This window comes from Sciurus vulgaris (genome assembly GCF_902686455.1).
Source record: "Sciurus vulgaris genome assembly, chromosome: 3".
NCBI lineage: Eukaryota > Metazoa > Chordata > Mammalia > Rodentia > Sciuridae > Sciurus > Sciurus vulgaris.
Window position 1 is genome coordinate 154,342,762 of NC_136463.1, and position 14,296 is coordinate 154,357,057.

General features: G+C 34.9%; 1 protein-coding gene across 1 annotated transcript in view; it reads right to left on the minus strand.

The window, feature by feature from the left end:
• C2CD6 (C2 calcium dependent domain containing 6) overlaps positions 1-14,296 on the minus strand; it is a gene marked incomplete at both ends in the record, with an annotated part of 101,203 nt that overhangs the window by 42,548 nt on the left and 44,359 nt on the right. The window contains 3 exons of the mRNA XM_079130395.1: positions 209-277; positions 1,229-1,273; positions 2,704-2,826. Coding sequence (XP_078986521.1) covers positions 209-277; positions 1,229-1,273; positions 2,704-2,826 — 237 coding nt within the window. The remainder of the gene's footprint in view (positions 1-208; positions 278-1,228; positions 1,274-2,703; positions 2,827-14,296) is intronic.

The following is a 14,296-nucleotide window of genomic DNA, read 5'->3' on the forward strand; positions in this document are numbered from 1 at the left end:
GCCTCTCTCTAAATTGCTGAGTCTGGTTTCAAACCTGCGATCCTCCTGCCTCAGTCTCCCAAGCTGCTGGGATTACAGGCATGAACCACCAAACCCAGCAAAATACTAATTTTGAAGAATTTGTTAAACTGGAAAAAACAGAGGCTCAAAAGAGAATGATCTGATTGAAGAGTTAAAATAGAATATTTTTTTAAAGAGGGCAACTAACCTGATGTGAAAATCCATAACCAAAATTTCCATAGGAGAACATAAATTCCACTTCCAACCTACAGATAAACTAAACATGGCAAATTTATTTTATTGTTTGATCAGAATGATATTTTACTAGAAAAGTGATAGCAAGTGATATTTTTACTTCACAAAAGTTAGAAAAAAACCAAGTATGAATGTCCAGATTCACAACATTTACACAAGGTGCGCCTATAGAAGAATCTATTTCCTGAAATGTTAAAATCTTTCATGTTAGAGTTAAATAATCCTGTGTGATAAAAGTATAGAAAATGTCAATAGAATTGTTAGTAGGCTAAAATACTGGCATAAATAAATGTTCATATACACATATGTAAATGATTTACTCACATTCCTCTCATCTCCACTCCCAATTTCAGATAAAATTTTGATTTAGACAAGTGATCTCACCCCTCTGAACCCCAGGTTGCTTATGTGTGAAATGAAGAAAGATGTCAGAGGAGATAACCTTGTGTTCCTTGCCCCTGTTTTGGCCATGAGACCGTAGAAGTCTCTTGGAATAGAAGATCAAATAATCAAGTTAACAATTTTTAAGTACTGAATAACAAAATAAGCACTGAGAACAGCTCTTCAGAAACTCCCTGAGGCGAAACACAATCCTCCCTCAGTGCAGCCGGAGGTTCCTGAGGCTCTGCAGTCCAAGCAGTAGCCAGGGCCACTCTATGTCCTCACCTGAGGATTTCTGATTTTTCTTTCACAATTTAACAGTAAGATAGCAACTTTAAAAAAATATGGGGGTGAAAATTTTGTGAGCAAACATTGTCCTTTATATTTAATTATATTTTACTAATTTATATTTAATTACATTTACACACACAAGTAACTGTTAGTTAAATATAATTTACTAATTCAAGTAATTGTTAGGGTAATAAAGAACAAAAAGATATAGAATACAAACAATAACAGAATAAAGTTCTATAAACAGCTAAGAGAATGTTCCATGCACACAAAACTTAGGAAGTTTCAGTAAAATTCTTACTGTATTTTTATTCATTATCTGTAATTCTTCAGTAAAGCACCCTTTCTAGAAAAAAGTAATAATAAAATTCTTCAATGTAGAATTACTCATCTATTTTTCCTGTATATTAGCTAAAACAGTAAAAGAATCAGGTAAAGATTTTTCAAATGTATATATGAAACTAATAGCTAAAATGCAAACATAATGAATGTTCAAAAGAAGAAAAAATTTTGAGTATATGGAATAGAAATAAATGTTAATATCTTATATTTTGGACACAAATGTTTTTGATAACAGTTCCCCTTTTTACAAGTTTTAGATCAACCACTATTACACTTATAATCTTTGTAAGGGGTTACTTAAACATAAATCTACATGATCTGACTCCCAACAGGACTGAATACCTTGCTTCTCCCCTGAGAACTGCTGTGCTCTTTTAAACCAGGTATATCTTGGTATTGTTGTTCACTATCTGTACCCATTTCTGATGTCCTGAGTTACACCACTATCATGAATGAGCTATGTCATTAACATGGACCAAAAATGCTTATTTCTTTCCAAAATGTCAGAATTTATTGAATAACAACAAATTCACAAGCTACACCACTGTCATTGTAGTGATTTTCCTGGGCAAGGCTCATGACGAGTGACCAGGTGATGGGATCAGGGTGCTAGTGTCCAGTCTCAGGGTGTTCCTTCTTTTATGGGTCCTAAGTGAGGGGTTGCTTCATTCGGTGATCTGGTGTGTTCAATAAGCTCATGGACCTGGTTTTTCCAATATGAGTTCAATATGCTCATGCATCCATATACTTCTGATTAATTTGAAAAGTTCACAGGAGGTCATCTCTATTAGCATGGTTAATTTATTTATCCAATTTGTAGCATATGTTATACTAGGCAGATGGTGGTTGTTTACTTGTACAAACAAGGTGTGGAATCATTCCACCTCAGCACTTAACCTCAAAATGGAATAGCTTATGGCAAACTACTGCTTTATAATGGAGTAACGCAAACTTAGGCACGGTCTGAGAACTATTGGTCTGTACATCATGAAGTGACCCAAAACAGGACAGTCTGCTCTCCACACCCACCCAATCCATGGTTACCTTTATTCCCAGAAAAAATGCTACTTCCATGGTTTACAAACAAATCTACACTTAACTGCCTCACCACACATATCTAAGACCTGGCTCACTATGGAAGATACAATGCTTTTCTTACAGACTGCTCAAGTGAAGGGGCTTTTTCTCCAAAAACCCTCCAGGTCCGCATTACTCTCAAATGTTTCCAAATCATATTATTACATGGGAGTATAAAAAAGATTCCTCTTTTAAGTCTTATGCTTTTTCATGATTCTATTGTTTTTCAGATATTCGAGTCACTAATTCTCATTAGATAATAAACAAAAGGAGTCTATCAAGTATAATAAATCACAACAAGAAGTGCCAACTGGACAATGTGGTACCCAGGGTGAATAAAAAAGTTTTTATACATACCTGAATTACTTCATAAAGATGTACCTCAGCACTCCCTAATAAGACAGGATTTGTTTCTGTATTGCTACGTTGCATTATTTTCAAGGAAATATTATTCCGCGTATCATCTTGACGTCGGGGAACCTCAATATCAAAATGTATACAAAAAGAAGTATAAAATTTTCAGTCTGAAATCTGGAAATAGTTTCCAAATAAAGCATCCATAAACTATATGGATGCTTTAAACTATATCATGTGCATAACTAACTAGTAGTTTTTATATGTCATTAGCTTTATAATTCTTTAACCTCATAGTCACTATACCTTAATATTAACAAAACTCAGAACCCTGTTTATATGTAATGTTAATTATGATCTGTTAATCATCCATTGCCTGCAATCTCTTTTTAATGCTACATAAACTTTTGCTCTGAACTAACTACTGAAACTACATTTTCAAAGGTAATCCAATCAATAGCTAATATGAAATCCAAATAATATAGGTAATCCAAATTAAGGTTATACAAATATTCAAAATTAATTATTTAACATTTTGTCATATTTCTTTTTTTTTAAACCCTAAAGTGTTGAGGATCAAACCCAAGGCCTCCCACAGCAAAAGCTCTACCACTGAACTGTATCTCTAGCCCTTGTTTTCAATTTTTTGATAAAACCCATACCATTGCCTGAATGTTGAAACTCTCTCCTAACTCTGTGCCATCTGAAGCACAATACCATTATTATATGACCTTTAAAATGTATGCACACTTTTGCTAATTAGAAACAAAACACATGCTTCCCATTCCCAAGATTCTAGGTGCCTTCTATAATGTCTCTTCCCATGGTTGACACCACACAGTTGGTATGAAACTTCTGAAAGTTATGTTTGTAACTGTTTTGCCCTAAGAAATGAGAAAAAAAAGGAATGTACGTCCTGTATGGCAGTGCAGTGATTAAGAGGGTAGGCTCAGTTTTTCAGCAAATTGGAATGTAGATTATTAGAACCAGTCTGTTTACAATTATCAATGCTGAATAAAAATTTAAAAAGTATGAAAGTGTAAATAAAATTGTAAGAAGTAATTACATAAAACCCCAAGTATTGGTAAACATTCAGAGAGGTAAACTCGATCCTTAAGTTCCATTTTCCTGTAGCACATTTTCCAATCAGGTAACCTAAAATTATAATTTTTAAGACCTTGAAAGGCACAGAAGAGAAGACAAGATGTGGGGCATTTAACAAAGGTTTCCTGCCCAACCCTTCTTCCATAAGGCTAAGAACTCAAAGAGCTATGGCTTTAGTGACTGGGGAAACCTTTCTCCCACTCCATCTGTAGAAGATTGCAAGGAAAATTTCACTATAGAGACGAACAGGAGGCAAGGAGTTCCTAATAAGTCACACAGGTGGAACTGCCACCTAAATTCACATCCACTTAATGGCAATAGAAACTCTTGAGCCTGACATTTAAAATGGATGGTAAATTTTATATTATGTGTATTCTGTGACAAAATTAAAAAATAAAAAATAGGACAATTTATTTTTTTTTATTGATTGATTGGTACCAGGCATTGAACCCAGGGACATTTAACCACTGAATCACATCCACAGACCACTTCTGTTTTATTTTGTTTTTGAGACAGGGTCTTGCTAAGTTGCTTAGGGCCTTGCTAAGTTGCTGAGGCTGACCTTGAACCTTGATCATTCTGCCTCAGCCTCCAGAGACCCTGGGGTTACAGGTGTGCACCACCATGTCTGGCATTAAAAAAGTTTTTAAAATTCTCAAATGCATCATTTGTTTTAAAGTGGTCCCAAATTGGTAGTGGTTTCACATGACTTAGAAGCAAATATAGATCTTCCTTACATTTGCCACTTTCATTCTAGACCTCAAATAAGTTCTACAAAAATTTTTCCATAGAAAATGAACAGATAAGAGTCAAAAATAACTTAAGCCAACATGGAAAGAAAACACCATGAATAAAAATCAGCAGGAACAGAACCACAGAGGTTTTCCTCAAATGTTGGAATTTTAGAAAAATAGGCTTACCATAATTTTTTTTTTTTTTTTTTTTTTGATGCTGGGGATCGAACCCAGGGCCTTGTGCTTGCAAGGCATGCACTCCACCAACTGAGCTATATCCGCAGCCCGGCTTACCATAATTAAAGGAATTAAAAAAAAAAATGCTGAAAGTACATTCCTGATATGTTCTTACAGGAAAATGTAAAAATCATTTAGCAAATCTGAACAGACTCAAACAGAACTTGTAGAAATTAAAACTAAAATAATTGAATAAAAACACTTGCTGAGTGAATTTAACAATAGATTAGACTAATTTTAACAGAATAAGTGAAAAGGAATAAAGATTCAAAGATGTGTGTGTGTGTGTTGCAGTGCTGAACACTGAACATGCTAGGCAAGCACTCTATCACTGAGCTACATTCCCAGTTCCAAGAATGCAAGGCAGAGACACAAAGTGATGGAAGGAAGGAGGGAAGGAAGGGAGGGAGGAAGGGAGGGAGGGAGGAAGGGAGGAAATAAGAAAAAAGAAAGCACGAAGAAAGGTAAAGATGGAGGAAGAAAAAAAGACATGAAGGATAACATAACAACATCTAACACATTATTCAAAGTACCAAGAAATAATATAAAGGCTCAAGCTGGGGACATGGCTCAGCTGGTAGAGTTCTTGCCTCGCAAGCATAAGGCCCTGAGTTCGATCCCCAGTACCACAAAAAATAAAAAAAAATAAAAATAAAAAAATAAAGGATCAAAAATATGGGCCAGAGAGGCACTATTTGAAGAAATGATATCTAAAAATTTTCCAGAACCAATGAACATAAGCAATACAGTTAAACCAATAAATCCCAACAGAACAAAAAGATATCCTAATACAAATATATCAGAGTAAAATTAGAAAAAAAAATTCAACACACATACACACACAGAAAAAGATTTGTATTTTCAAAAGTGAAAGACTAACAGATAATTTCTCATGAGTAAATATGGAATCCGGGATATAGTGGGATGACACTTTGCAAAGTAACTGCAAACCCAGAATTTCATACTCAATAAAATACCATTCAAGAATGAGAATGAAGGTAACCTGCTATCAGGTCCCCTCTTGCCTGCAAGTGTTCTGTTTGACTCTTCACACTTAAATAACCCCTATTCCTTTTACTCTTGGGGGAAAAAAAAGAATGAGTATGAAATAAAGACATTTCCTGACCAAAACAAAAACAAAAAAACAAAACTGAATTTATTACCATTTTTCTTTCATTGGAAGATAGTTTAAAACAAGTAATTCAGACAGAAGGTAAGAGATCCAAAGAAGATGGTCTGAAGTTTAAGAAAAGCCAAAGTAACAAAAATATACATAAACTAAACAAATACAGACTACATTAAATAAACACACAAAAAAGAGAAGAAATAAAAGGAATATCAGACAAGAATAACATATTAGTTGAAGATAATAAATTTCCAAGATCCTTGGAGAACAAGGAGAAAGATGAAGGAATTGTTAAGCATTGGATTTAATAGTATAATTTCTATGATAACCATTTTTAAAATGGTAGCATATAATGTCCAAAACAAGAAGGGAGGAAAAATAATGGGATTTAAAAATACTCAATTTCAAAGAAGGCAAGAAGAAAAGAACCCACAGCTCAGTTGGGACAAAAAGAAAGTATAAAATAAACTCAAATATATTGTATGCTAAATGTAACAGACTAAATGGATGTAATTAAAATACAGATTGTCAGAATGAATTTAAAGACTTCAATTATATTCAGCTTAGAAAAGAGAGTCTAAAATAATGCAATTTATATTTTCTAATATTCTATTTCATCTAGAGTTTTGAAAATTTTGCATAGTTATATATGGTATTGTTACAGTTTTTTAAAATTTCCTCAATATTTACAACTACATTCCAAATTTCACACAATTTTCTTGATGAGACTTATTAGAATTATCTATTGAGTTAACTTTATCAATAACTACCTATTATTTCTTTAACACATTTACTACTTTAAATTAATCCTTCATTCTTATTAGTTTTTCTCATGCTTTCCTACTTTTATATTCTAAGTTCTCAAATTTAATACTAATTTAGTTTTTGCTTTTTTATCTACCCTCACCCTTACCTCTCTCTCTTCTCTCTTCCTTCCTAATACATTTTATTACTCATTATTCTAAGAATTACAATCTGCTCCTTAGCATATAACAGTATATCTGGAATTAAAATTATATCACATCACATACAATAACATAATTCCATTTATACCTCCCCATCCTTTGTGCTATCCTTGTCATATATTTTTCCTAAGCATATGTTATAAATCCTACTGTTCATATGTCATTACAATCCTGTTTTGAAAAACATTTTAAGCAATCAGTAAATCCCAACACAATAAAAAGAAACACACATCATTATTTTTATCCACACATTTATCATTTCCAGTGTTCTTCATTTCTTCCTCTACGTGGAGGCTTCTATCTGAGATTATTTCTCTTCAACTTGAAAATTCCTTTGATGCTTCTTATAATGCAGGTCTTTTGATACAAATTCTGCTTTTATTTTGCTGTTTTGTTGTTTTGTTTTGTTTTGTTTTGTTTGGTGCTGGGGATTGAACCCAGGGCCTTGTGCCTGCCAGCACTCTACCAACAGAGTTATATCCCCAGCCCTCTTTTGCATATTTTTAAGGAATATTTCCACTGGGACCTCAACTGAACAGTGGGAATATTAATGAGGTCTCTCCACTTTCTCTACTTGGCTAAGTCAGATTCCACACTTACAACTTCTGAAATCTCTTCAGTATTTATTCTCTCTTCTCCTAAAGGGCTGCCCTACACACATAAGACGGAGGACTCAGCCAAGAACTTGAGTGGAATTAGCTACAGATTCCTGATGCTACTTAGTTGCTATTCTCTCCTCACTATTACCCTGCTCTACAAATTCCAGCCATAATAAGGGCCCTAAATTGTAATCTCTGCTTCCTTAGCTCATCACTGCTTCCTCCATCTACCTACACTGTCACTCTGCTTGGGTTTCATTTCCCTGTGCCCTAATCACTGCTGGCCAGAAGTTGCTGGAATGTTACGCTCACCTCTTGTTTATTGCTTAAGAATTACAGCTCTTCACTTTCTTATGTCCAATGCCAGAAAATAGCTCCTTCACATATCTTACCCAATGTTATACATGTTTAGAGCAGAAGAGAAGATCTAACAGCAGCTATTCCAGCAAGTCAGAACAGAAATCCACTAATATTCATGTTTCAATGTGGGGTGGGTTTTTAAAAAATTTTTTACAGACTGCATTTTGATTCATTGTACAAAAATGGGGTCCATCATTTCATTTCTATGGTTGTACATGATGTAGATTCATACCATTTGTGTAATCATACATGTACATAGGGTAATGATGTCTGTCTCATTCCACCATTTTTCATACCTCCCCTCCCTCTCATTTCCTTCTGCAAAATCTAAAGTTCCCCATTCTTCTCTCACTCCCCACCCCCCACCCCCATTATATATCATTCTCCACTTATCAGGGAAAACATTCGGCCTTTGATTTTTTGGGATTGGCTTGTTTGCTTAGCATGATATTCTCCAATTCCATCCATTTATTTGCAAATGCCATACTTTTATTATTCTTTATGGCTGACTAATATTCCATTGTGTATATATACAGTTTTTTTTATCCATTCATCTGTTGAAGGGTATCTAGGTTGGTTCCACAATCTAGCTATTGTGAACTGAGCTGCTATAAACATTGATGTGGCTATGTTACTGTAGTATGCTGATTTTAAGTTCTTTGGGTATAAACCAAGGAGTGGGATAACTGGGTCAAAAGGTGGGTCCATTCCAAGTTTTCTGAGGATTCTCCACACTGCTTTCCAGAGTGGCTGCACCAGTTTTCAATTCCACCAGCAATGTATTTCTATTCATAAGTGATCAGTCCTCTGAAAGAGAAATTAAGAAAACCACTCCATTTACAATAGCCTCAAAAAAAAAATACTTGGGAATTAATCTAACAAAAGAGGTGAAAGACTTCTACAATGAAAACTACAGAACATTAAAAAAAAATATTGAAGAAAACCTTAGAATATGGAAAGATCTCCCATGTTCTCGGATAGGCAGAATTAACATCGTCAAAATGGCCATTCTACCAAAGGCACTATACAGATTCAATGCAATTCCAATTAAAATCCCAATGACATTCCTCATAGAAATAAAGAAAGCAATTATGAACTTCATCTGGAAGAACAAGAGACCTCGAATAGTCAAAACAATCCTGAGTAGAAAAAGTGAAACAGGAGGCATCACAATACTAGACATTAAATACTACAGAGCAATAGTAACAAAAATGGCATGGTATTGGCACCAAAACAGACAGGCAGACCAATGGTACAGAACAGAAGACAGAGAGACAAAACCACATAAATATAGTCACCTCGTACTAGACAAAGGAGCCAAAAACATACAATGGAGAAAAGACAGCCTGTTCAACAAATGGTGCTGGCAAAACTGGAAATCCATATGCAGAAAAATGAAATTAAACCTCTATCTCTCACCCTGCACAAAACTCAACTCAAATGGATCAAGGAAATAGGAATTAGACCAGAGATCCTGCACCTAATAGAAGACAAAGTAGGTCCAAATCTTCATCAAGTTGGCTTAGGATCAGACTTCCTCAACAAGACTCTCAAAGCAAAAGAAATCAAAGCAAGAATCAATAAATGGGTTGGACTCAAACTAAAAAGCTTTTTCTCAGCAAAGGATACAATCGAGAACGTGAAGAGAGAGCCTACAGAGTGGGAGAAAATCTTTTCCACACGCACTTCAGATAGAGCACTTATCTCCAAAATTTATAAAGAACTTACAAAACTTTGCACCAAAAATACAAAGAACCCAATCAATAAATGGGCCAAGGAACTGGACAGACACTTTACAGAAGAAGACATACAGGCAATTAATAAATATATGAAAAAGTGTTCAACATTTCTAGTAATTAGAGAAATGCAAATTAAAACAACTCTTAAGATTTCATCTTACTCCAATTAGAATGGCTATTATTAACAACACAAACAATAATAGATGTTGGCATGGATGTGGAGAAAAAGGCACACTTTACATTGCGGGGTTATTTTTTACATCATTGTTGTTTTGGTGCTGGTGCTCAAACCCAGGGCCTTGTGCATCAGTCTGAGTTTTAATACCACTTACTCAACAGCTTTCTGGAACAATTAAACTTAGATAAATTCACTTAATATTCCTTTTTAATTGCTGGATTATAAAAAAAATTAGGTAAATTTTTTAACCTAGATCTATATTGTCTGTTTCAGCAAATTAAAGTGCCAAGGTATATGCAATATAATTTTTTTTATCCTAATTATACATGATTAAAAAGCAACACAGTTCTATACTTTAAAAAAAAAATTGGTTGTTGATGGACCTTTATTTATTTTCATGCAGTGCTGAGAATTAAACCCAGTGTCTCACATATGCTAGGCAAGCACTCTACCACTGAGCCACAATCCCAGCCCTAGTTCTATAATTTTTAAAACAAAGAAACAACTTTTTTTGCTCTAACATATATTAATAGTGGTTTTAAAGGCCTTACTTTGTGATGTTTTAATATACTTTTAATTTTATTTTGTTTTTAATTAAAAATAATTATTTACACAGTATGGGATACATGTTTCAATACATGTGTATTTATGAAATAATCAAATCAGTAGTTAGCATACACATCACATTAAATATTTATCATTTCTTTGTTGTGAGATTTTAAATTCTCTTTTAGCAATACTGAAATACACATTATTATCAACTATAGTCACTGTATGTGCAACAGAACACTAGAACTTATTCCTCCTGTCTAACTGTAACTGTACCTGTTAACCAACATCTCTCCTTTTCCTATTCACCTTCTTCTCCTCCTGCCCCAACCTCTGGTAACCACCCTCTACTTATGTAAGTTTGACTTTTTTTTTTTTAGATTCTATATGTAAATGATCATATGGTATTTGTCTCTCTGCACCTGGCTTATTTCACTTAACATGATGTTCTCTGATACATCCATGCTGTTGCAAGTCACAGAATTTCCTTTTCTTTATAAGGCTGAATAATATTTCACTGGGCATGTATATCACATTTTCAAAATCCATGTATCCACTGATGCACAGCTAGGTTGTTACCAGATCTTCACTATTGTGAATAATGCTGCAATGAACACAGGAATGCAGACTGTCTTCAGTGTACTGATTTTAATTCTTCTGTGTATACACCCAGTAGTATGATTGATGAACCATATGGTAATTCCATTTTAGGAATTTCTGTAATTTTCCATAATGACTATACTAAGTTATAGAGCTCTGATATCACTGAGGTAGGAACTTAGCTACCCAGGGCTAGCCAATTCTTAGATAGCAAAGTCTCAGCAAGGGGCACAGTTTTCATAAGCAAATCAATTAGTCCCAGGTCTATCTTCCCAATCACTTTCCTATCTAATTTTCAAACACCAAGTCAATATTTTCCCTGCCTTATGTTATCCCAAGGCCAGGTATCAAGAAATCACTCAGACTACCAATCCTAAACTGTTTGGTCCATGTGCCCATTTATTGAGTGAGTTTGTTATTGTTTTTGGTTTGGCATTTAGCTTTTTGATATTTATATATATTGGATATTGATTTTCTGTCATAGAGTAATTGGCAAAGATTTTCTCCCATTCTATAGGTTCTATCCTTACACTGTTAATTGTTCCTTTGCTGAGCAGAAGCTTTTTAACTTAATGTCATACCATTCATTGATTCTTGTCATTATTTCCTGAGCTACAGAAGTATTATGCAGGAAATTACTGCCTGTGCCTATACATTGAAGTGCTTCCCTGGGATTTCCCCTAGCTGTTGCAAGGTTTCTAGCTTTATATCCAGTCTTTGATCCATTTTGAGTTGACTTTTATACAGGGTGAAAGAAAAGAATCTAGTTTCATTCTTCAACATATGGATATCCTCTCATTACCATTTGTTAGAAAGACTGTCCTTTCTCCAATGTATGCTTTTGGTATCTTGTCAAGAATCATGGGACCATAGGGGATGGTTGATATTCAGAGTCCCAGCAAAGAAGTAGAGAAAGGCTCCAGAGCATCACTTTGAAGCAGTGGAAATACAGATTCTCAGTGAGGTGTATGACTGAGGAAATTCACTGAAATTCAATATTGGACAGTTAAAGACTCAGAGAGACCCAGAAATTCTAGCATTTTAAACAAAGAACAAGAAAGAGTACATCAAAGCCAAGCTGGTGGTGGAAGCAGTGTTGAGTCACCACAGAGGGAAGAGTAACACAAAGGGAAAGAGAGAAACACAGAACACCTTTGAGTTGGAAATACCTACAGGATATTACAGTCTGAACTTCACTGATTCAGAGGCTTCATAGTAAGCTGGCATTTAATAAGTGTTTCATGTTTCTCAACTTGTTAGCAGAGAGCTGAGGCAGGGAGCTCTCTTGTTGAGGTCACGCTGGGGTTTTCTGCTAAAGGAACCTGAGAGATCCTAGCAAATATTCACACACTGTCCCAGTCAATGTCTACTGTGTGGCCTAAGGTGCACCTGGTAGAAAATAACTAAAGTCGGCATAGAACAGACTGCATCCAGCAAGATTCAATTTAGAGATAGGTAGGAAAGTACAACTCACTTTCCCTTTTAGTCTGGTGGCTTGTGTGACCAGCTGAAGAGGGTCAGGAAACTAACAGGCAAGCATGATTACATTGGATAGTAGCTTTGGAAGGCCATATTCATGGGTGGTGGACTGTATAGGACCTACCATTCTCCCTCCCACCAAGGGATTTGGTTACCCTACCCTACTAGAATGATCAGGAGGTGCCTGAGATTCAGAGTGCCAACAGAAAACAGCATCTGCCTGGCCCTAGGAGTGTTCTGATTTAAGCTCTCTGGAGTAGATACCACCAAACTTTTGAAGTTCCAGTCACAGTTAGATCTCAGTCACTGGAACTTTTTTTGGGAATGATCTGTCCAGTCTGTTCAAGACAAATCTCCCATAGATTATGCTTGCTATTCCATCCTACAGTGGACTTGTGAATAGGGAAACTGAGAGCCATTTCAACCAGCTTCAGTCCCAGGCCACTCCAGCCAGCAATCTGGGGAGCAACACAAAAGGAGGAGGGTTTAATAACCTCTGACCCTGCTTTCTCTAAGGGGCGTATAGCTCAAGAGGAAATAGAAAGGAGGACAGTCTGGCATAGGTAGCGACTGTCCATTCTCATCTACAATTTCAACCACCTCAATGGAGAGAAAATTTCTTTTTCATGAAGAATGATTTTTGTTCTTGTATTGCTGATTGTTTCTTATATGCACACGTGGTTTTTTTCTTTTTTTATCATTTTTCTTTTTTATTATACTCGTTATTTTGAGTTAGTGCTTTTTTGCTTTCTGCTTTGTTTTTGTTTCATTACTCTTTCTCTCTTGTGCCTTTAATAAATAAATTCTCTTGCATTCTTTCTCTCTCCCCACCCTTTTACTTTTCTTCTCTTCCTCAGTTATGGCATTCACTTTGCTACCTCTCTTCTCTCTCTTCTCACTTAAATTTTTTTTGGGGGGGAATACTGGGGATCGAACCCAGGGCCTTGTGCTTACAAGGCAAGCACTCTACTGACTGAGCTATCTCCCCAGCCCCTCACTTAAATATTCTAAACTTTCCATTACCCTATTTTCTTTTCTCTTAATAACCCACATTTTAACAATCTTTTAAAACTAAGTAGTTTGCATAATTTCTGCTCCATCATTCATGTTACTATAGTTACTAGAATTGTGGATGTCATACTTGACACCTGGGCATTTAACTTAATGCTACATATAGTTCAGAGCTGCTCTTCTTACTGTAATTTCTGTGCTGATCATTCCTGAAAACATGGAATTCTCAAGCTCTGATACAATATATATTGTATCAAAGTATTCTAATCATCACAAAAGAACAGCAGGAAAACTATATTATGACACCTACTTGGAAATATATTCAACAATTCACAACAAGTGAAAGACACAATAAGTCAAGAACAAGTAGATGATAGAATCTCAGAGTCTGAAGACAAAATGGTTGGCCTTCAATATTCAGACAGTATGAGAGAAAAATCAAACAAAAAATTATGTTAGGAATATACAAGAATTCTAGGACAGCATTAAGAGACCAAATTTAAGAATCATTGGAACTAAGGAAGAAACAGAAAAATATTTCTCAGTGAAATAATACGAAAAAATTCTCCAAACCTAGGAAATCAGATGGACAGATACTAGAGGCACCTAGAACCTCAAATAGACAAGATAAAAAAAATTCTCAACCCAATACATAATAATTAAAATGTCAAGTATACAGAAAAAATAGAATTTTAAAAGCCTCAAGAGAAAAAGGTCAGATTACATTTAGATGTAGTCAATCAGAATAACATGATTTCTCAATAGACATCCTAAAATCCAGGATCTCAAGAAATGAAGTGTTTCAAGTCCTGAAAAAAAAAAAAAAAAAAAAAACATGAACCAAGACTGTTAGAAAGCAAATCCTTCATAATAGAAGGGAAATTTTTAAAATATTCCAAGATAAGTTTAATCTAA